Source organism: Pantherophis guttatus, chromosome 1, assembly GCF_059756535.1.
Source record: "Pantherophis guttatus breed Tessera chromosome 1, ASM5975653v1, whole genome shotgun sequence".
In the NCBI taxonomy this organism is placed as follows: Eukaryota; Metazoa; Chordata; class Lepidosauria; order Squamata; family Colubridae; genus Pantherophis; species Pantherophis guttatus.
Genome location: NC_142063.1, coordinates 255,225,987 through 255,246,772, shown reverse-complemented (window position 1 = coordinate 255,246,772; position 20,786 = coordinate 255,225,987). Strand labels below are relative to the sequence as shown.

At 40.3% G+C, this 20,786-nt stretch overlaps 1 protein-coding gene across 13 annotated transcripts in view; it reads left to right on the top strand.

The window, feature by feature from the left end:
• The first annotated feature begins 523 nt into the window (after positions 1-523).
• Positions 524-20,786, top strand: part of PTPRK (protein tyrosine phosphatase receptor type K) — a 393,200-nt gene continuing 372,937 nt past the window's right edge. For all 13 annotated transcript variants that reach the window (XM_034418777.3, XM_087882792.1, XM_087882790.1 and 10 more), the window contains exon 1: positions 524-1,669. In XM_034418777.3, coding sequence (XP_034274668.1) covers positions 1,567-1,669 — 103 coding nt within the window. In that variant the 5' untranslated portion in view covers positions 524-1,566. The remainder of the gene's footprint in view (positions 1,670-20,786) is intronic.

Below are 20,786 nucleotides of genomic sequence, written 5' to 3'. Positions count from 1 at the left end.
CAACCGAGCGCCTATTTTATAACTCTACTTGTCAGTTAAGTACTTTTTCAGCGCGGTGATAGCTTCAGTGTTAGGCACACAATAGACTTTACTTTCTCAGGTGCCCTATTTCAAGATGGAACTTCCGCACACACACACACACACACAACTACTCAGTGTTGTTTTCGTTTGGCTTCCACACAAACACACACACACCCTCCGCCTATTTCCCCCTCTGCACGGTTTTTAAAGCCTTGTCCGATTGCACTGTATTCTAAAACACGGTCCAATTGTTGTTTCCTTTAATATGAATTTTAACGCGGTGCCGCCGTCGTCGGCGAAGCGGAGAATCCTTTTTCGAGTACGCTCGGAGATCGACTAGACTTCCCTGCCCGGAGCTCAGCGCCTGGTACTATTTGGCTCCAAGGGCAGCCGCAGTTGCTCCTTAACAGGTGGTCAGAGCAGGAGGCGGTTCAACAGGTGCAGCATCGCTGTGATGAAGTCATGGGCCGAGCTGCACCTGTGACGTTTCCCAGCCGATGCTGAGGCAGCGGGGAACTGGGTGGACGACGGCCAGCCACCCCGCAAGCCTTCTAGCAAAGCCTAAAGCGTTGCTTTAGGACAGGTGTTGTTCCACCTCGCCTCGAGGGGCTAGCGAGCTCACGAGTTTGAAACCCCTTTTTCCCAGGTGTGAGAAAGCGGGGGATTTGGCCCTTGGGCGACCCGCCATCTCAGACTTGGGAGACCACACACGTTTGTTCAACTGGTGAAGCGCTGGCTGGAATGAAAAGCAAACCCCGCGGAAACGGCACCTGGCTTTTGTTAATGTACGTGTCTGGCCGCCTCAAGGAAAAAGTGTGCCTGGGTGAAAAGTGTCCCTTTCTAATGTCGCGGAGAAAATTAGGAAACGTAACGCCCTCCTCACATCCTCCACTTTTTTTTCTCTCTCTTTTTTTTAAAAAAAGCTCCCTCTTCTCTCTTATCTTCTCTTTCCCAATACATAAGCATTAAAATGCAGCCACGGCGGGCAGGAAACCGGAGCTTGAATTCTTAACGCTCCCGTCACAGCCGAGGCTGCCTGAGAGAGAGAGAGCGAGAGAGCTGGGGCGTCTTCCCGAGAGCGGGCGGCAGGAGGCGCTGGCGGGTCCCGCTCTAACGGGCTATGATGGGCTCCCTGCCGAAATGAGTCCCTCATTCCCGCGGCCGAGGCGCTAAGAAACGGAGGGACGGACGCGCGCCGGGCGAGCGCTTCGCAGCTCCTCCTTTCGCGGCTGAGCAAAGTAACTCCGATGGAGTAAGAAGAGTGCAGCCGCGATCGCAGAAGCCACGAGCGCCGGGCTTCAGCTTTTGCCGCCCGGAGGGGGCGGGGAGCAGGGGGAAAAAAAAAAAAAAGAAGAGCACCGCCAGCAAAAGAAGAGAACTGTTGCCTTTCTCTTCTTTCTTTCTTTCCTTCCTTCCTTCGTTCCTTCCTTCCTTTCCCGACCAGGCAACAGGAGGCTCCGGGAAAGGCGAGAGGTTTCTTCGCGGCTCTGGGCAGAGACCGCCTGAGCAAGAGAGACTCCTGGTATAAAGTTATCCAAAGTCGCTATGGCCCCGGAGGCTGGAGCCCTCGGCTTACTGGCGGCGATCGTCTCCTTCGTCGCGCCCTCGGCTGCCTTCCTGGGAGCAGCTCGTGGCCAGTTCTCGGCAGGTAAGGACTTGCTCCGTGCCATAGGCGTCCCGTTTCTATGGACGGGGTGGGAGGAGGAGAAGCGGGCCTCCTCCTCCTCCTCTTCCTTTGCCTCTCTTGGCTTCTCCCGCTGGGTGTCCGGGGAAACCTTTGGGGTTCGAAGAGCTCCGAGCTCCAAGAGGCGGTGGAGGTTGTACCGGGGAAAGGGGGTCCCATTAGAGAAAGGGGGTTCTTTCCCGGATGATTCCGCCACATTCCTCAGATTCGGGAAGGAGGGTGTCGGGCAGCCTCGTACTTGCAATGGAGAGGTCCCCCTACCACCACCACCACCTCTTTCCCCGAAAAAGGCTAGCCGTTCGGGGCTCTCCCTCTGGAGTTGCTTCGGAGGTTGGAGAAAGCGGAACGCCGCGGTGCTTTCCTTCCAGAATCCCAAACCTCTTCGGCACCTTGACGCGTTCGAGAGCGAGAAAGCCAGGGACCGTTGGAAAGAAAGCGCGGTCGACTTTCGTTCGCCCTTTCCTCTCAAATGGCCCTGGCGGCTGCGGGATGGGGCTCTTCTCTTTGTGTAAAAATCACTGGAGTTTTTGCATCTTGGAACTGGGGGGGACGGGGGGGATGTAAGGGGAGAGAGAAGAGCCATACAGTTTGAAGGAGGCCCATTAGATCATCGAATCCAACCCGCTGCTCGGTGCAGGAATCCACCAGGCTTCCCCCAGAGGCTGCACATTTTCGGCTTCTCACGCCAATCGTCGACCTCTCGCCTGGTCAGTTGCCCAGATCCTGTTTACATAGCCTTGGCTGGTTACATTTTGGAATGTCTCCTCTGCTTTGTTAGTAGAGATGGGAGCGCATTTGGGATGGGGGGGGGAAGCTGATTTCTGCATGAACCATACACACACACACACACACACAAACACAAAAACACAAACACAAACAAACAAACACACAAAGGAACAAAAGGAATCCTTAAGTTTTCCCGGAAGCTTTCCCTAACTTCTTTGTATCTAAACTGGAAAGGAGCCGGAGGAGGAACAGCAACTCTGCTGCTACATTCAGTGTAGCTTCGCTTCGTATAACTGGAGTTTTGAAGGGAAGGTAGTACTTCAGGTCACAGCCTTACCATCCCCTCCCCGGGTCATTTTAGCAGCTCCTTTCCCCTTTAAGGGGGAAGGGAGAACAGCCGCGAAAGAGTTAATCCTTTGGCGCGGTTATCAGGCTTTTTCTAAAGCAAACAAGCTGCACCCAACAGCGACGGGCCGATTCCTCCTTTTCTTCTGTTGACTTTACTGCCGGGCTAACTTTTGGCCCGCGGGGGCTGATCTCGGCGGCAACGATTTCCCCCATGTGGAATGGCTTTGGACGCGCACGCTCCCCTGCGCAGACCTTCAGAACAACTTGGCATGTGTTCTGGTTGGCGAGCGCTTTTCAGCCTCGCCTTTGTTTCTGGAAAAAAACGGTGATTAAGCGCCAAGGAGAAAGTCATCTGAAGGCTTTGGGGTGAGGGGAGAGGAATGCAAGTTGACAGCTACAGAGCGAAATGCTGAAAGTCCCAACAAACCTGCTTGCCCAGTTCAAGGGATGGTGCCTATATTCATCCCAGAAACGGTACTGCCTGTAACCATATCCTTTTGTCTGGAAGGAAAAACAGCCAGTTCGGTTTTGGAACAGCCTGCGAACTCGTAAAAAAGACCCTTTTGCAAGCTTCCTTCCCAATACAGACTCATTTTAGAACCTACTGAGACTGTTTGACCTCTGACACTCTTCCTTGTGTTTTCTATGTAAGATCAGAGAAACAGGCTGTCTGAATCTAGTTGGGCTGCCTGCAGTTTTTTATGTAAAGAGACAGAAAGTTGGAGATGGCAGGATTCTTATGCCACTCAAGTCCATTGATTTCAAGGGAGCTTATTTCTGAGTGTTACATTGTAAAGAAACTCATCTAATAAACACAAGCAATGTTTATAAATGGAATTTTGAAATAAATTTTCTCCCTCCCTCCCAAATGTTTGCAAAGACTGAAATCTCGATACAAAGTTTTGAAAGGGTTGGCTGTAGATCGCTATGGTTGTAAGATATTTATGGAGTGTGTTTTTAACAAATATAAACAAAAGGTCGTATTTTGTCAATATTCTGGGAAAATTTGAGCTATTTCCATTCCTAAAAAAAATCCAATGCAAAACTTTTCTTTTTTTAGTGCCAGTAGCTTTGTTGTGTTGTATGCAGTCAAAGACAAAGGGAGAATGTATTCTGCATTTGCCTTAAGTTACATGCTTTCTCTATCTTACTAGCTATGCTAAATCACCTACCGTTTTTAATATTATTTAATCAGGCAATTTAATTTTTTTTTAGATATATCCATTTCAATACCGAAGCAGTTAAATCTGTGGTGTGTATAGCTTTCCTTTCCACATTCTGTTGCTGCTCTTTGTATTTCAGTTCTTGTTTCTCACATACTCTTTCCCCAAGGAAAGTTATGATAACTGCATATTCTACAAATCTATCATTCTTTGTAGCTGAGAATGTAGAATAAGGGACCAAGGTTACATCAGTATCCTGGAATTTTATTAGGTGTGGTGACAGGAAGAAAACAGACACACACACAAATGAAAGGATTCTTAGGGGGTGATTCACAGACCACCTGTAATAGGACAGGAATTAAATTAACTGCCAGCAGTCTCTTGAATTGTCCTATTTTTTAAAAGAATAGATCACTACAATAAATTGGACAGATTTTTCTGATATTGCTGGACTCTCAGTATTAAACACTATCTAACCTTGACTTCAGATATCTGACAATCAAATTGAAATGCTGTCAGCTGGCCATTTATTAATACAGACTTCTAAGTTTGAGGAAAAAGATACAATTTTGAGAGATGCCACAAACTATACCAGTGCAACACTAGGTTTTTCTTGAGTTTAGGATATACAGCATTGTTTGGCCTGAAGTGACCCTCTATAATTTTGTGTAATGTATTCTCTTCAACTTTGTTCTATATATTGTTAAAAAATGTACTGATGTCTGAAACAAATCCCAGAAGTGCCGTAAATCAATTCAGGGAAACACTTATTTCTCTAATAAATATGGAACAAAAGACAATAAAACCTAACAGGATTCCCTTTTTATTTCAACTTTGTTATTTCATCAAGAAATATCCTCAATATTGTTTTGAATGGACAATTGGACAAACAATGTATAAATATACTAGTGTTGTGTTTGATTATGCAAATGTAAATATCATACATTTGTCATGAAGCTTTTACAATTCCCTTCATCTGATTATAAGGACTTCATTCTCATTCTTGTCTAGAGCTCTGTGTTTAAAATTATCAGATTCTGTGTAAATGTTGACTGTCTTGATCATCATTTAATTAACATTTTTAATAATGTCAGCAATGACTTTAGTAGATGACTGATGTGAGCACATTAATTGAAATTGTATTATAGTCTTTAGTTTAATTCCTAAATCATGTGTTGGCATAGAAGCAATATTATTCAGAAGTAGCATAAAAATATAGTGCTGTTTTTTAAAAATTAGATTGTGTAGGAGACTGTATGGGTTCTAGCCCTAAATATAGTTCCCAAGATTCTATGAAACTGGCCCTTTTCCAAGTGACTTTCTCCTGTCATCAGTTTCTCTTGAGAGATATTTAATGTGAATAAAAAGGTAAAGGAGTCCCTGAGACTTTTACTCCACTAGTCATAGCTGACTTAGAGGGCAGTGCTTATCTCTGTTTCAAGGCCATTGAGACAGCTCTGTCCAAACACATTTCTGCAGTCTTGTGGCCAGCATGATGTCACTGAGTGCTGTTACTTCCCCACCAAGTGGTACCTATTTTTCTACTTGCATTTGCACACTTTTGAACTGCTAGGTTGGAAGGAGCTGGAGCAAGGACGGGAGCACAGTGCTTGGATCTCCAACATGGGCCGTCTGCTTTCCAGCTGACAAGCCCAATGTCTTAACTGCTGAGCCATCGTGTTGCTCTGTTTAGTATGAGTACAGACAAGAAATTAGAGATAAGGCAAGATGAAATGGTACCAATTACAGGGATTGGCAGAGAACAGGGCCACTTCTAGTAACAGGAAAGAAGAAAACCTGCAAAATGGGAAAATACCTGAATATGATTTATTTCTGTGCGTTATTCACACAGTCTTCCATCTAGATAGGTGATATCAATTAATAGGTAGAAATTCCACCTCAAGAATGTTCTTCAAAATTCCAGCTGTTCATTATCCTGCATTATCCTTTTGCTAACTATAATATAACATTCAATGACCATTGATCTTACTTAGTCCTTTTGTTTTGGAAATATTGTCTCCATGATGTTTTTGTTTTGGAGTTATTTTGGGTACACAAAATAACCTGTTTCATTTGTTGGTATATAATATTTTCTCTTGAGAAGAATATAGGTGAACTTGATGAGTGATTTCATGATTTGGGAATGGATTTTACACTCATGATTGTATGTTAGATCTGTCCTATATGATTTATATATGCATGATCTAAAGCACCATAGAAGTTAGAGGACGGATGACTTGTTTTTATTTTAATTGGTGGAAATAAAATATCATTGCTGTTCTTTGAGGACAAGTTTCTCATTTTTATTATATTTCTGTCAAACATTTTCATTGAGAAATAATCTTTCCCAGGTGAATTCTTAGAATATTTTGAAGTGGACAGTGAAGGGAATAATTATACAAAGTCTTTGAATCTCCAGATCACAGTGTTGTCAATATCAAGAAAATCCATGTATTGGATTAGCACAATTTAATATTATGTCTTAATGAAATTGATCAAGATGGCAGAAAATATGTAAAAATAATTCCCTTAAAAATCTTTAAATTTCTTACCATTTGTGAAAGAACTTACTCCAGGACCAATCTCTTAACAGTAATGTAGGTTTTTTTTTTTACTAATTAATCTGAAATCAGACATAATAGTAAACATTAAATAAATGTAAAACAAATATAATTCTAATTTTACTGGGGAAGGTGAGTTTATTTAGAAATGATACAATCTAGTTTGGCAAGTTCTAATACAGGATTTTCTAAGCAAATAAAATTTAAGACAATTGAAATATGGTTGCTGTGCTTAAAAAGTTTCTGCCAGCTGATCTAGACATTGGTCTTCTCAGTGGTGTTCCTTTAAATGAAACACTAGCATTTGATGGTAACAGAAGTGATAAATTTGATCTTATCACTGGGTCATGACCTTTTTAACTCCTCTTTTTTTAGCCTTGTATCTGATATCCGGTCAATTTCATAGAATTGGCAATATGTTGATAACTGCACGTAGGCTCACTGTTACTGGAGTAGCCAACTCGGTTGATTACAAGCCCACTTGTGTAAGTTTAAGGAAATAAGACATTCCCATCCTGATCCTTTAGCAAGACTTTTGAGGAGTAGAGGAGGAAATGAGCAAGTCATGTGATCCATAAGGTTTATCTAGACCAATCAGAATGGATCACCTGGATTGATTACTGATAAATTACAGGGTATTGTGTACATGTGGTCTCTATATAATTTGATTCAGACATGTTAAATCATGGTTTGCTTAATCATGATTGAATAAGCTTCAATTGATTCAGCTCATGTTATGCTAAGCCATAAACCATTGTTTCCATTGTGACAGTTGGGTTCACATAACATGATAAAAATAGTCCTTATTTAGCAATTATTCCAATGAAATGCTTGCTAAGCAAATAATGTGACAGAGAGAGAAGGAAGGAGAAAGAGACACCAAAGATTTATGATTGCTGCCATCTCTTTTAGACAAAGTTCTCTTGTACAATATTCTAGCATTAGTCTTGCTGGCATGTAGTTACAGCACAGAAATTTGGACATAAATGTGCACATTTATCAGAAGGTTATTGTTTTACTACTATTCATTACTGTTGTAGTTGCAAATAGTCACTATTCAAGGCTGTTGCCAAATAAGAACTACCTCTGCAGGTAGTCCTTGCTTACCAATGATAGTTGGGACCAGGAATTCCATATTAAAGAACACATCACATGACCATGCTGACTTACGACAGTAGTTTTGGCAGTCTTAGTTCTCATCAGTGAATTCTGCAGCATTGTGCAGTATGTGATTGCCATTTGCAACTAACTGCCGGGTTGCACATTGGCTTGGCTTGTCGGAAGCCAACAGTGAAGGTCACAAGTTTGTGAGTCTGTGACCACAGTACACCACAACATTGTAATTGCATTTGTGGGCTCATTGCCAACTGTCTGAATCATAATCGTGATTGTGGAGATGCTGTACTGGCTGTAACTTCAAGGACCAGTTGTAAGTCCCCATCATTCTATGCCTTTGTAGCTCTTTGAATGGTCCCTGAATGAGTGGCCATTAAACAGTGACTGCCTGTAGTTGAAAATCAAACACAGTCTCCCTGAAAGAGTTAACTTTTCAAGCATTTAACAGCAGCCAAATAAATAGAATGCTCTTTTATATTTTTTCCACTTACTGAAAAAAAGAGCTTGGCCTTCTGGCCTTAAGAGTTAGCTAAAGCTATGTTACTTGGAGAATCAAGTTAGTTTGGTGCCATTGAGTCCTACTTTGACATCTGATGACCCTTTAGACAAATGTCCACCATCTTGCAAGTAACAAATTATAACTCTTCCAGGAACATTCCACTAATCTTTTTGATCCCATACAATCCATACATTGTTTTTCCCTTTCTTCTTCTCCACTCTTGTTGAGTCAGAAAGCTTAAGATCTTTGTGCTCAGGAATAGTAGATGTGATTACTTTTCATATTTGATTTTATTGAAATTTTTGTTTTATTTTGGGCATTGTGCATTTGCATTATTTTTTCTATTTCTTTATTTGAACAGTGGAATTGCAATTGCTAAAATAATGTGAATGAAAACCAAGTTAAACTGAGCAGATGCCGTAGACATAACATTCAAAGAAGTTAACTAGGTGCCTTTAAGTTGAATGCAATACTTTTTAATTGCATGTGAAAATATTTGACAATAACATACCTTTTTTTCCTGCATATTCCAGTAATCTCTTTGCTCTTTTCCTTTTTTATTTTTTGCCTTTGAATCATACTAGGATTGAGACAGAATGACTGGCCCAAAGCTACCCAGCTGACTTTGTACCTAGAATGGGACACAGTCTCCCAATTTTTAGCCTGGTGCCTTAACTACTACATCAAACTGTCTCTACATTGTTCCTATCTATCTACATTGGCTTCCACACTACGGTTTCCCTGAACTTTGCCAATAAAGTCCATAATTGGCTTGCATCACATGTCTGAAGTATGAGTTTCTGCTTGCTCTTCAGTGCTTCAGAAAAAGCATTTAAAAAAAAAATCATAAATTAGGTGTTCTTACAGTTCATGAGACTCTTAATAACTGTCTGTAAATCCATAATTCAGAAGCATCTTATCTTATTTCTCCTCCTCTTTCTCAGTTTCCACCTTTCCAAATTATAATTTATTGCTGGAAAAAATCATTGCATTAACTATTCTTATCTTTGTTGTCATAGAAATATCATTCATGATTTTGTCTAAATTTGTCACTGCCTTCCTCCCTAGAATTAATCACTTCTTTATGTCTCTAGCACGTAGCCTATCTCTTTATTCTTGACCTGAAGAAAAGAAAATTATCTGCTACCTCCACTTCTTTGCTATCAACTGTAAGTTCACTGAGCTTGTTGTTTGACATTATCTTTGTTTCCTTAATATTTCTCAGTAACCCAGATTCCTTTTCCCTTGTTACTTTCATAATTATTTCTTCCAAGTCTCATTCTTCTTAGCTAACGAAGTGATACTATCTACATATCTCAGTCTGTTTGTATTTTGACCTCCAATTTTTATTTTAGCTTCACCTTTTTCCACTAGATACGGGCACGGTATTCATCTTTGATTCACTCCGTACTTTTTTTGAACCTATTTCTTCCAATGCTATTTTTATATTACTTCTTTGTTTCACTATAAAAATTTCTTTGAAGTATAATGGAATAGTTATGCATTGCTATATTTCATATTATGATTTCTATATATTGCTTAAAGTTTCGTGTCTTTGATGCTTTCTAACCTTCAATTCCAACCTTCAATCGTTGGTAGAAATTATTATCATAGAACATTTTTTTAAATCAACAAATGTCAAATGGGCTAACTTACACAATGTATCCAAAATCTGAGATATATGACTCCCATGGGATTGAAATTTGGTAACATTGTGGCCATTTTAGCACCGCCACACCTTTGGACTATACTACCCAGAACTCTTTAGGTTGCATGGTGCAAGAGAAGATGGAAGGGACACATCCCTATTCTTTTTCATCACCTCCCTCTGGGCCCTGATGTGTGATGAACTAATGATGAAATTTGAAATTGTTTAATGAAGGTTGCTGATGAAGGAAGATGACTGGATGACTGTTGGCAAGCAGAGCTGGCTGGTGGAGGGGGTGGTGGTTTGGCATGGTATTTATCCCTGAAGACAGAGGGCCCTTGGTGACATACTGGCATGGGAAGCGGGGGTTCAGTTTGCCTTGCAGTTTATCACTCCTTTTGTTCTCCCCCCCACCAGCCATGGGTGGGCTGCTGGGGGTTCTCAGGGGTTCGGGAGAACCTCTAGCTAAGATTCTGTGCAGTTCGGAGAACTCCCAAATCCCACTCCTGGCTGGCCCTGCCCACCCAGCCCCTCCCCTCCCAGGAGTGTCCACGTGGCCCATTTTGGATGCAGATAAGTGCAGGGCCCATGTGGAGGCTCAGGGAAGGTGAAAAACAGGTCTACCAGAAGTTCTAAAGGGCCTCCAGAGACTGGGGAGGCCGTTTTCGCCCTCCCGGATGCTCGAGGAAAACCTCCAGAGGCCGGGGTGTGTGTGTCAAAAACGCCCCCCCCCATGGTGCAGGAGGCCAAGTAGGCCACACCCACCATAACCATGTCCACCCAGCAAGGCCACGCCCACTATGGCCAAGCCCACCCAGCAACCGGGCAGAGAACCCCTTGCTAAAATTTTTGAAGCCCACCTCTGCCCCCAGCAAACTGGTAGGTAGTTTCATGGATCAGAGGAGGAGTAAGTTTCAATTAGGCTCTCCTGGCCAGTCAAGAGGGAAGCCGAAACATTGCAAGGCTATACTATGTGAGGAAAGAAGAATGACTCAATGGCTCATGAGTTGTCTAGTGACATGATAGAGCAGAGTTACTCATCTGTGCATTCTCTTGTAAAACTATGCAAACCACTTAAAAGAAGGTGCTTTGGAATGATGGAAGTGCAAGTAGAACATCTCTTATTAGGAGTAATTAAAGCAACCATGACTGTATCCAGGCTTGTGCCCTTTTGGTCCCGCCCCTTAGCCCCTACATCATGCTGAGTCTCCCCTCTGCCATATGTGTAAGTGGAAGGGCTACAGCAGAGACTCAGTCTGGAATTAAGATTTCAAGGTTTTAAAAATGAATATAGCAACAAATATGCAGTTCTTTTCTTACTATTTTATTTTGTGCATCTAAATATACTCTTTTTCTGAGAAGAGGTTTGAAAATTTAACTAGACTCTTAAAGAGATCCATGGCACAAAAAAAGTTGCGATTCCTTGGGTTACAAATGTATTAATACATTTTACGTAAATCATCTTAAGTATTAGCATAAATATTAATTTTGCAGGAATTGTTTTTTTTATGTTTTAATGCTTGATTGGGAAGCTCCCCAATACTTTGGTAAAAGATGGGTGAATTAAACTAGTTACTAAATACAGTCATTTAAAATCTTAAATTAGTACCTCAAATAGTCTGGATCCACATGACAGCAGACCAAGTTATGAGGCCAGTTACACCCAATCAAAGTTATACCTTGATTGGAGATTATGAGAGAATCCTGGGGCTGTAGACTAGAATGACAGGGAAGGTAACTAAACAATTTGGGTTCCCCACCCCCATCTTATTGCCAAGAAAACATGTAACTACCAAGGATGTGAGAGCTAAGGGGTTTTTTATCCTTATTAAATAGGAAAGTGATAAGACTAGAAGTGATTTGATTCCAGGAATTTGCATTAGGATATGCATGTGGCATTTGTTGGCAACCCATTAAATCAGCTGCACCTTTTCTAGCAGATTGTGGCTGAAGTGGAAAGCTTTTCTAAGCAGTTGCTGTGCTCTTTTAGAATAAGCTGCAGTTGTCTTAATGAGTCACTGACAGGTGCTGACCTGTGATGTACCTTTTTAAAACTGGATCTGAAGCATCATCATACATCCCTTGAAATGGCACACTACAAGGAAAGGAGTCGGCCTCCAGCTTATTTTTTTTTTATTTCTTGTAATATTTCTGTGCTCTAAAGATGCTTTTAGCAAATAAAAAAGTGGTGGCTACAGTCTAATGCTTTGAAAAGTTGCCAACCTGCTTAGGAAAAAAAAAAGGGGGGGAGGGGGGTTGGAATTGTACAGAGAGCTTCATTTCATTTTAGTTTTCTAATAAATGAATGTTTTGTGTTACCCTTTTATGCAAGGATAGGTTAGACTCTATCCATGATAATCATTAGAACATCCTTGATACCTTCTTAACCTTTCTGTTGTATTTACCAGTCCAAAATGTTTCTTTGTCCCTGATTCTTACTTAATGATATAACTACTTCTAAAGAGAACTCCGCATGCACAAACAGTTAATATCTTCCCAATTTTGAATTACTTACTTGCATTGGGTAAGCATGTATTAAAACAATTGTTACAACAATAGTATATTTTACCTGAATGGGTGTGCTTGTCATTAAATATTAGTGATTATTGTCTTATTACACTGTGCTTTTTCATTGAGGCAATGGTGGTTACAATGATAGCCTAAAGTCTTTATGCCTTTTTTGTTTTGTTTTGCTGTTGCTGTTTTTATTATTGTAAGCCTCCCAGAATTGTGTGCCCACTGGATGGGAAACCATATAAATCTTAGGAATGCAATTAGAACCTAAATTGAATAAAATCAAGAGCAGGATTGTGTATGAAACAGAAAATGCAATTTGTTTCCGAAGCAAAACAAACATATTGCAATTTGGGAGTTTTGCTGAACTGTTCCAGGCAGACTGTTGCTTGGCATAGCTGAAGCCTGATTTCTTGGTTGATGTTGGTGTTGGCCAAGACAAAAACCTAGAAGAGTCTTATAAAGCTGGTTGGTGCACTTACCCTTTTCTCCCTCTTCCTCTGCAGGACACGCTTGGCAGCCTGTCAATTGGTCTTTCTGGTAGCTCACTTTCCTAACTTCCTCTAATGTGTCACTTAAAAGACATAGGAAGTGGTGGAAACTAATGGGAAGTAGGTGAAAAAGGCCCTGTTCGCTATCCCAGACAGGAAACACAACCAGATGAGCTAATTCTACTTCATTGTAAGGCTACATTAATAAAACTTTGGGGGTGGGGGTGGTCTGAAGGTACAAATCTCCTGTCATCTTCTTTACTGTCTGAGGATCTAGGAAAGATCCATTCTGACTGTCTTTCTCCATCCATTATGCAGCTGCAGACATGTTCTCTCTTATCTGACAGTTCCCTAGGTAATATTTCTTCACCCTGTCTCTCAAAGTATTTCTCATATACCATTGACAGGCCCTGGCACATTGGAAGAGGCAGGAATTTTATAATCAATGTTTGAAGCTAAGGACAAGGTTGGTGATAGCATACAATTGGTCTGCCCACCCCCAAACTTCCCAGCTCTTTTGTTTCTCTACTATCTTCTGCTATTGCTTTCTTTAGGGTTTTTTTCTTGCCTCCCCCCCCCCTCCATCCTCTGGAATACTTTTGCCCTACAACATATATACAAGCTTTGATCCAGGCACAGATCACCAAGAAACTAGCTTTTCCATTTACCAAATACCTGTCAAGCATAGCAAAATAATCCGGCTAAAGTTCAGATCTTTATTTGTTTATACCTTATAGACAGAATCTTGCCAGACTAAATCTACACTACTAAATCTACACCCCAAAAGAATGTATATATGCTGAGATATTCTAAGGAGTGTTTATCCTAAATCTCTTTCTCTTCTCACAATCCAGCTCAGGATTGTCTCTTGTCTTTCCCCCTCCCTTCCTGGAATATGCTCTTTCCTTCCCTTTGTGCCCAAGAACCTGCTGCATTATTTGGTCTATCACACCACACACCCCTTTCATGGACACATTGCATCACAATACCTCTCTAATAAAAGGTTGGTATATATCTGGTTTGATAAATGAAGGACTGACCTTATATATTTATGCCCATCTTTTGGTCATATCAAACCACGTGCCTAGCTTTAGTTGCACTTAAATTGAGTTCGTTATTGTGAAATAAGCATTTGTGCAGTATGTTTTAGAATAAATGAAATGTTAGAGCTAAGACAAAGTTGTGACTCAGCCATAAATTTTGCTATGGAAACAGCCACTGAAGTGTATTTGTTCAGCATTGTAACATTTTTCTTAATTGAGATATAGCTAGCCTTGTTAAGGAACATGCACCTTGAATTATTCTTGCACATTTTTGAGAAAAAAAATGTTAGAGTAATCCAGTGATAGGCAAAATATCTAGTACGGGGCTGTTATTAATAGCAAGGCTTGGACTCGGAAGATTCAAACTCAGCTTGGTCATGAAGCTCATAAGTAAGCAGTTTTTCCTTTCTTAATAGGAATGTGGGAGACAAAACAGGAAAAAAATAAATGGGATGAGAAGAACCATTACATATATTGTCTTGAGTTCCTTAGAGAAAGAAACAGAATATAATCCTTAAAAAAACATTAACCTGCACACAAGAGTAGTTAAATACTTTATACATAACATTAGTTGTGATAATGTTGGGGGGAAAAAACAGAATTAAGACCCCTTCATATATTACATTTGTATATAATCATTGCAATTTTTTAAAAATGACTAGTAAAAATATCTACTATTATACCGTATGTATTTGATATTATATGCAAAGCTCTAATAGTATAAGTAAAATTGGATGCCCCTCCCCCCTTTTTTTTTTGCAAATTATTATTATTTTTTTAAATACACAAATAAACATACAATACATCTTTTCGGAACAGAGCATTGATCCGGTCATAAATTTGTTCAACCTTTTGTTCATCTTTAACAACATTTTATATAGATGGCCCCTTTTTTGAGTGTGTCTTCGGGTGAAATGTTTTACTTGCTACATAATTGTGTGAATATTTTCTCCATTTCCTCAGAATAGAGTAGAGTAGAGTAGAGTAGAGTAGAGTAGAGTAGAGTAGAGGAGAGGAGAGGAGAGGAGAGGAGAGGAGAGGAGAGGAGAGTTCAATTCTTTATTGGCCAAGTGTGATTTGGACACACAAGGAATTTGTCTTCGTGCATACACTTTCGGAGTACATAAAAGAAAAGATACATTCGTCAAGAATCATAAGGTATAACACTTAATGATAGTCATAGGGAAACAGTCAATATAAATCTTAAGGATACCAGCAACAAGGTTACAGTCATAAATGGGGGGAGATGGGTGATAGGAATGATGAGAAGATTAATAGTAATGCAGACTTAGTAACTAGTTTGACAGTGTTGAGGGAATTATCTGACGAAAATAACATTGGATAAAGAATGTGATCATCCCTCCATGACATATTTTCAGAGATTTGTAAACGGGGTTTGGTTGTAGAACAGTTATACGGTGGCACATTGATCCTTCAGTGAGACATGTGGTACCTTTTCCAGTCACTGTAAAAGCAGGCTGGTACTTTTTTCCAAAGGAATTGTCACTTGTCATTTTACTTCTAGTGTTTCAGCCACAGAGTCAGTTTTCTTTCTCTTCTCAAGGTATCTGAGTTAAACCCTGAACCAGGTGAATTAGTTTATCACCTAATTCTGACAACTATGGATGAAGGGGCTGAGCTTCAGTGATCTCGGTTTGGCCAAGATCGTCATTACAGTGAAGGAACACAGATACTATTTTTGGACACATTTGGGTTGGGAAGGAGAGGTTAGTCCTGTCTCTTAAATTGACAGTTCACTTAAAACACTTTGTCTGAAGTTTACAAGCCATATTACTCTAGGTAAGAATTGGAGAAACCCCATGTATAATTTTAAAGACCTTGGTTATATTATGTAGTAAACAGATAATTTTTTTAATTTAAAGAGATGCAATGGCTCAATGGCTAAGACGCTGAGCTTGTCGATCGAAAGGTCGGAAGTTCACAGCAGTTCAAATCACTATTGCTGCGTAATGGGGTGAGCTCCCATTACTTGTCCCCCCTTCTGCCATCTTAGCAGTTCAAAAGCACGTAAAAATAAGGACCACCTTTAGTGGGAAGGTAACAGTGTTCCATGCGCCTTTGGCATTTAGTCATGCCGGCCACATGACCACGGAGATGTCTTCGGACAGCGCTGGCTCTTCAGCTTTGAAACAGAGATGAGCACCGCCCTCTAGAGTCGGGAACAATTAGCACATATGTGCGAGGGGAACCTTTACCTTTACCGTAAACAGATAATTGTTCTCTGCAAGTATCCGGATGCTGACTATGAACATCTCCTTGATGGCTGGATTAGGGCAGCAGCCACCACATGTTCTAAAAAGATTGTTTCATGGAGTGCACTCGGCAATACCTTAGTTGTTTATCTGAGACTAAAAGAGCTCCTGAAAATAAATTGAAGCTAATGTGTGTACCGTATGTAAAATAAATTAATGGGCCCTATGAAGTTTGTGAAGTAGTCTTAAGTGTGAAGGATGTTGGCTTCAGCCCTCGAGGCAGCAGAGCCTGAAAGCAATCAAGAATTCAAGAAAGCATTACAGAACTGCTTGTGTTTAATTAGCTTATGCACTAGAGAGTCCCTGGTGGATACACTAACGCAAGGAAGGAGTTGGTAAATGTTTAGTCATTTCTTCCAGAAGAATGTATCCTGCTTTGCTTCTGAGACCTTGTCAGAGGGCTGGTGCAGATTTCATAATTGGCCTCTAATTCATGGGTTGGTCTCAATCAATAGCCTCTCTGTGATAAATTAAGTAAAATAAAGTTTGATGCAATGATACCCAGATCATATTCTTTTTTTTAACCATAAAAAGATTTCTAAAATATTTTGAGATCTTATCAGGCACTTACTTTTGTTGGTTGAAAATTCAGATGAGAAGATGGAATGCAATCCATTTCATTTCATGGATTTTTCATACATATATCACATCCATGGGATTCTGAATATTGCCTGAATTAATAAATACATATAAAAAATAAACAAGCCTCAATTTAGCAAAACTTGTTGTATATGAATCTTAGATTGGATGGAAATTGTTCCTAAATAATTCACAACTGGAAGCAAGCCTTAAATCAAGATTTCAAGCTAGCATGAATTCTAGTTCATTGGGAACAATTCAGATGCGATATAAAACTATGCTCAAATATAGCTTCAGGGATTGTTTATTGCTCACACGTAAGGAGAGTTTGAGCAAACAAGCTGTGAACATACGCTGCTTTAAAAAAAGTCTAGATTTATAGCTTGCTATTGCAGAACAGCCACTATTAGTTAACATCTTGGGACTATTTTCCAAAACATCTTTCTGAAGGAGGCGTCAATGAAGGATTTGGAATTAATCTTATATTGTTTTGTAAAGGAGAACTTGGAGGATCATGTAGCTTCTTTACATATGTCTTCCAGGGAACATTAGTATTGTGTGGATCAAGATGGCTGCCCTCCTTTTAGAGTCAGCATACCTTCTTGTGAAGACTTCTCCTTCCAGTCTTGTAGGGTCATTGATACAGTTCTTGATCCATCAGAAGATCATGGTTGGTGAAGCTTTGTAGCCAAGATAGTAGTGTTGTATGGAAGCTAAGAAGTTTCCTTTGAGTTTTTGAATTATTCTGTTCAAATAATTTGGATCTTGAGACTGAGCCAGAAGGAGATGATCACCCCCAGGCCCTGATCAAAAACCAAAATCAGTTTCATAATGAAAGCTTAGCTAAAATTCTGACTAGTGATCTCTGGCTGATAATACAAAACTCTTTCTGTTGCTGATTCCATGTGGCCAAAGTTATAGCTATCGGTAGTGACAGTTTTTATGTCAAATACTTTAAGGCTAATTCATGCATGAGTTCAAATGAATTAGGCTTATACAGGCCCTATGATGAATACCACTAGCTCTTAAATGATTGTAGTATGGAAGTTTCTCGATGTGATCATAAGCCAAGAGAGACAGCACAGTCAGGATCTTCTTGCCTGCTCTGATTTAAATTCAAGGTATGGGTAACTTTAAAATAATCTCAACAAGAAAAGAGTTGACCTGCCTATGGATATTAAGAAAACAAGTCTTCAAGTTACATTAGCACAATAGACCAAACTTGATCTAATTAATCAAACATTAAGAGGTTATTCTTAGTTTATTGGTAACTGAATGGCTAAATCAGTAACTTAACAAAAGTTGTAGGAAACACTTTGTGGTTAAAACATTGGTGATATGTTTATAGAACATCTGGTTCTGAGTATTCCAGAAGCAGTCTAATCTTGGAATTGACCATTCTTAGAGCAGACCACAATCAGCACACTTCTATTTTCAGGCCAGGGCAAACCAACTATTACAAAGTTGGAACAGGTTATTATGAGGCTTGAATGTTTTGACCTCAAAATGCTTTGTACACCACTAAATTTAACTGCAACAAAATTAGCATTGGATCTGAATATGGCAGGATCAACTCTGAGCTAGAGGCTGTTAGTCAGATTCATCCTGACACTTGCTGAGATTAGAAGCTAGTATTGATGGACATTCCACATCTTAATCTAATTTTTGCGATAGCTCAAAAGCATCATGGAATAAGAGAATTGAAGTGATACGGTAGGAGAGACACATTGGCAGGAAGACAGTAAATTAGCCCCATTTCCCAATCTGGTACTGTCTAGGTATGTTAATTTTATAGTTCCCAGAATTACTACCTATCGTGTATTGGAAGTATGTGGGAGTTATAATTCCAGTTATAATCTGGAGAGTTCCAGGATGAGGAAAGTATAACTAGAATTCATATTGGCAAGGCTTAATCTGAAAGTATTTGAATTGCAGATAGTCCTCATTTAGCAACCTCAATTGATACTGGAAGTGGCATTAAGTGAAGTAGTCACTAAGTGAAAAAAATCACATGATGACAAATATGTTAACTTTTGCTTAATAGCATCAGAAGGATACAACCCCAAATGTTCAGATGAACCCAAACAACAGGGAAGTTTTCCAGAACTTGACTCAAGAAGAAGCCTGGTAAAAGGGCAAACCTTTGGAATGCTCTCACAAGCCCTAGGATAATTAGCACGATGTTTGCTAACGAATGTTTGCATTTACATTCATTGGAGAGAAAGGGATTTCAAGAGAGTTAACAGTCACGTAATGGGGAATATACATAGAAAAGAATGTGCTAGGACAGTGATGGCTAATTTTTTTGTTGTCACGTGCTGGCACCCATAATGTAGTGCATGTGCAATGCCCTCCGATGCTCCCCCCGCCCCCACACATGCGTGCATGACCCTTCCATGCTCCCCGTCTCCCTGCGCATGTGCACATAACTCCCCGTGCCCCATTTTGGGCCTAGCAGGCCTCCCTGCAGCCTCCTGGGACCAAAAATGGGCTGCGGGGTGGGGGGCGTGCTACACCCCCCACATTCCCCCCACTCCCACGCATGTGCGTGTGACCCCGCACCTCCCCCGCATGAACGCACATCTCCCGCATGCGCCCCACCCCCCGTACATGTGTGGCAGAGACCCGAAAATCAGCTGGCCGGCGGGAGGCGAGCTAGGGCAACGGCTCTGCGTGCTACCTGTCGCCATCATGGTGCTAGGACCTGCTATTTGTCTAACAAACTACAAAACCCTTAATATGAAACCCTTAAAATGATAAGATTAGGATCTTATCACTTTCAGACAACAAGTGGCTGGAGGTTCTAAATCAACAAAGCCACAGAGCTGAGCTTGTTAAGTTGCATTAGGAAAGTTTTTTAGGGAAGTATTGCACTGCAGAGAAAAGCAGCCCAAGAAAAGGTAGCTTGTTTAGGCAAGCCCTTCACTCTGTAAGACAGTGGGGGGTGGGGATGTTAGGCACAGAACAATGCTACTAACTATAATAGTGAACCTATGACACAGATTGCTAAAGTCATGAATGCAGGCATTGGTCACAAAATTATTTTTTCATCACCATCATAACTGCAAATGGTTTCACTCAATGGTAGTTCTTAAATGAGAACAACTTGTATGTTGAATCAATGAGAATGGTTGAATGATTTTCTTTAAATTGAAATTCATAATATTCCTGTTTCAAGTTTTGATTAACTTTGATCATGAATCAGCTAAGGAAAACATTTGTCTCTTGTGTTATTTAGAATGCTATAATCTAGCTAAATAGTATATATTTGTGTCAGATAATGAGAAAAGGCCAAATGAGCATCACACTTGCATGGAAATGACCACATGGTAAGTCACAAGGCATGGTATGTGCTCTTTTTTTTTTTTAGAATGTTGATCATCTTTTGGAATTTACAGCCAAGAAATTAAAATCTTATTCTTTTCTTTCCAGAAGTTTTCCCCCCAGCACTAACTTTTTTTTTGTAAAGACTGATCTTGAAGATAGAGATAATCCAGAATAAAAGAACACATGCAATAGGAATTTATTGTGTTCTAAGTTTATATTTCAGTGCTAATGTTGGTAGTCACTGTATATTTAGATGTATTAATTATAGTGGGGCTCCCCCCCCCATCCAAAGAGGTCTGATCTGTTCTGTATCTGGGAACTTTATCATTTTTTAATGACATGCAATATTCAATAATGTATGTTGGACATGTTCACAACCTTAGGTTATTTGTAAAAATAATAAAGGCAGGAGATAAGGAAATAAATAGCAATAGCACTTAGATTTATATATTGCTTCACAGTGCTTTACAGCCCTCTTTAAGCAATTTACAGGAGTCAACCTATTTCCCCCAACAATCTGGGTCCTAATTTTACTGACCTCAGAAGAATGGAAGGCTGAGTCAACCTTGAACCAGTGAGATTTGAACTGCCGAACTGCTGGAGATCGGCAGTCAGCAGAATTAGCCTGCAATACTGCATTCTAACCACTGTGCCACCGGGGCTCATAAAATGAAGCGCTAAAAACCAAAGTTAGGTGCACAGGCTATTAGTGCAATGTATGCTTAGCAATAGCAATAGTACTTACAGTAGACTTATATACCACTTCACAGTGCTTTACAGTCCTCTATAAGAG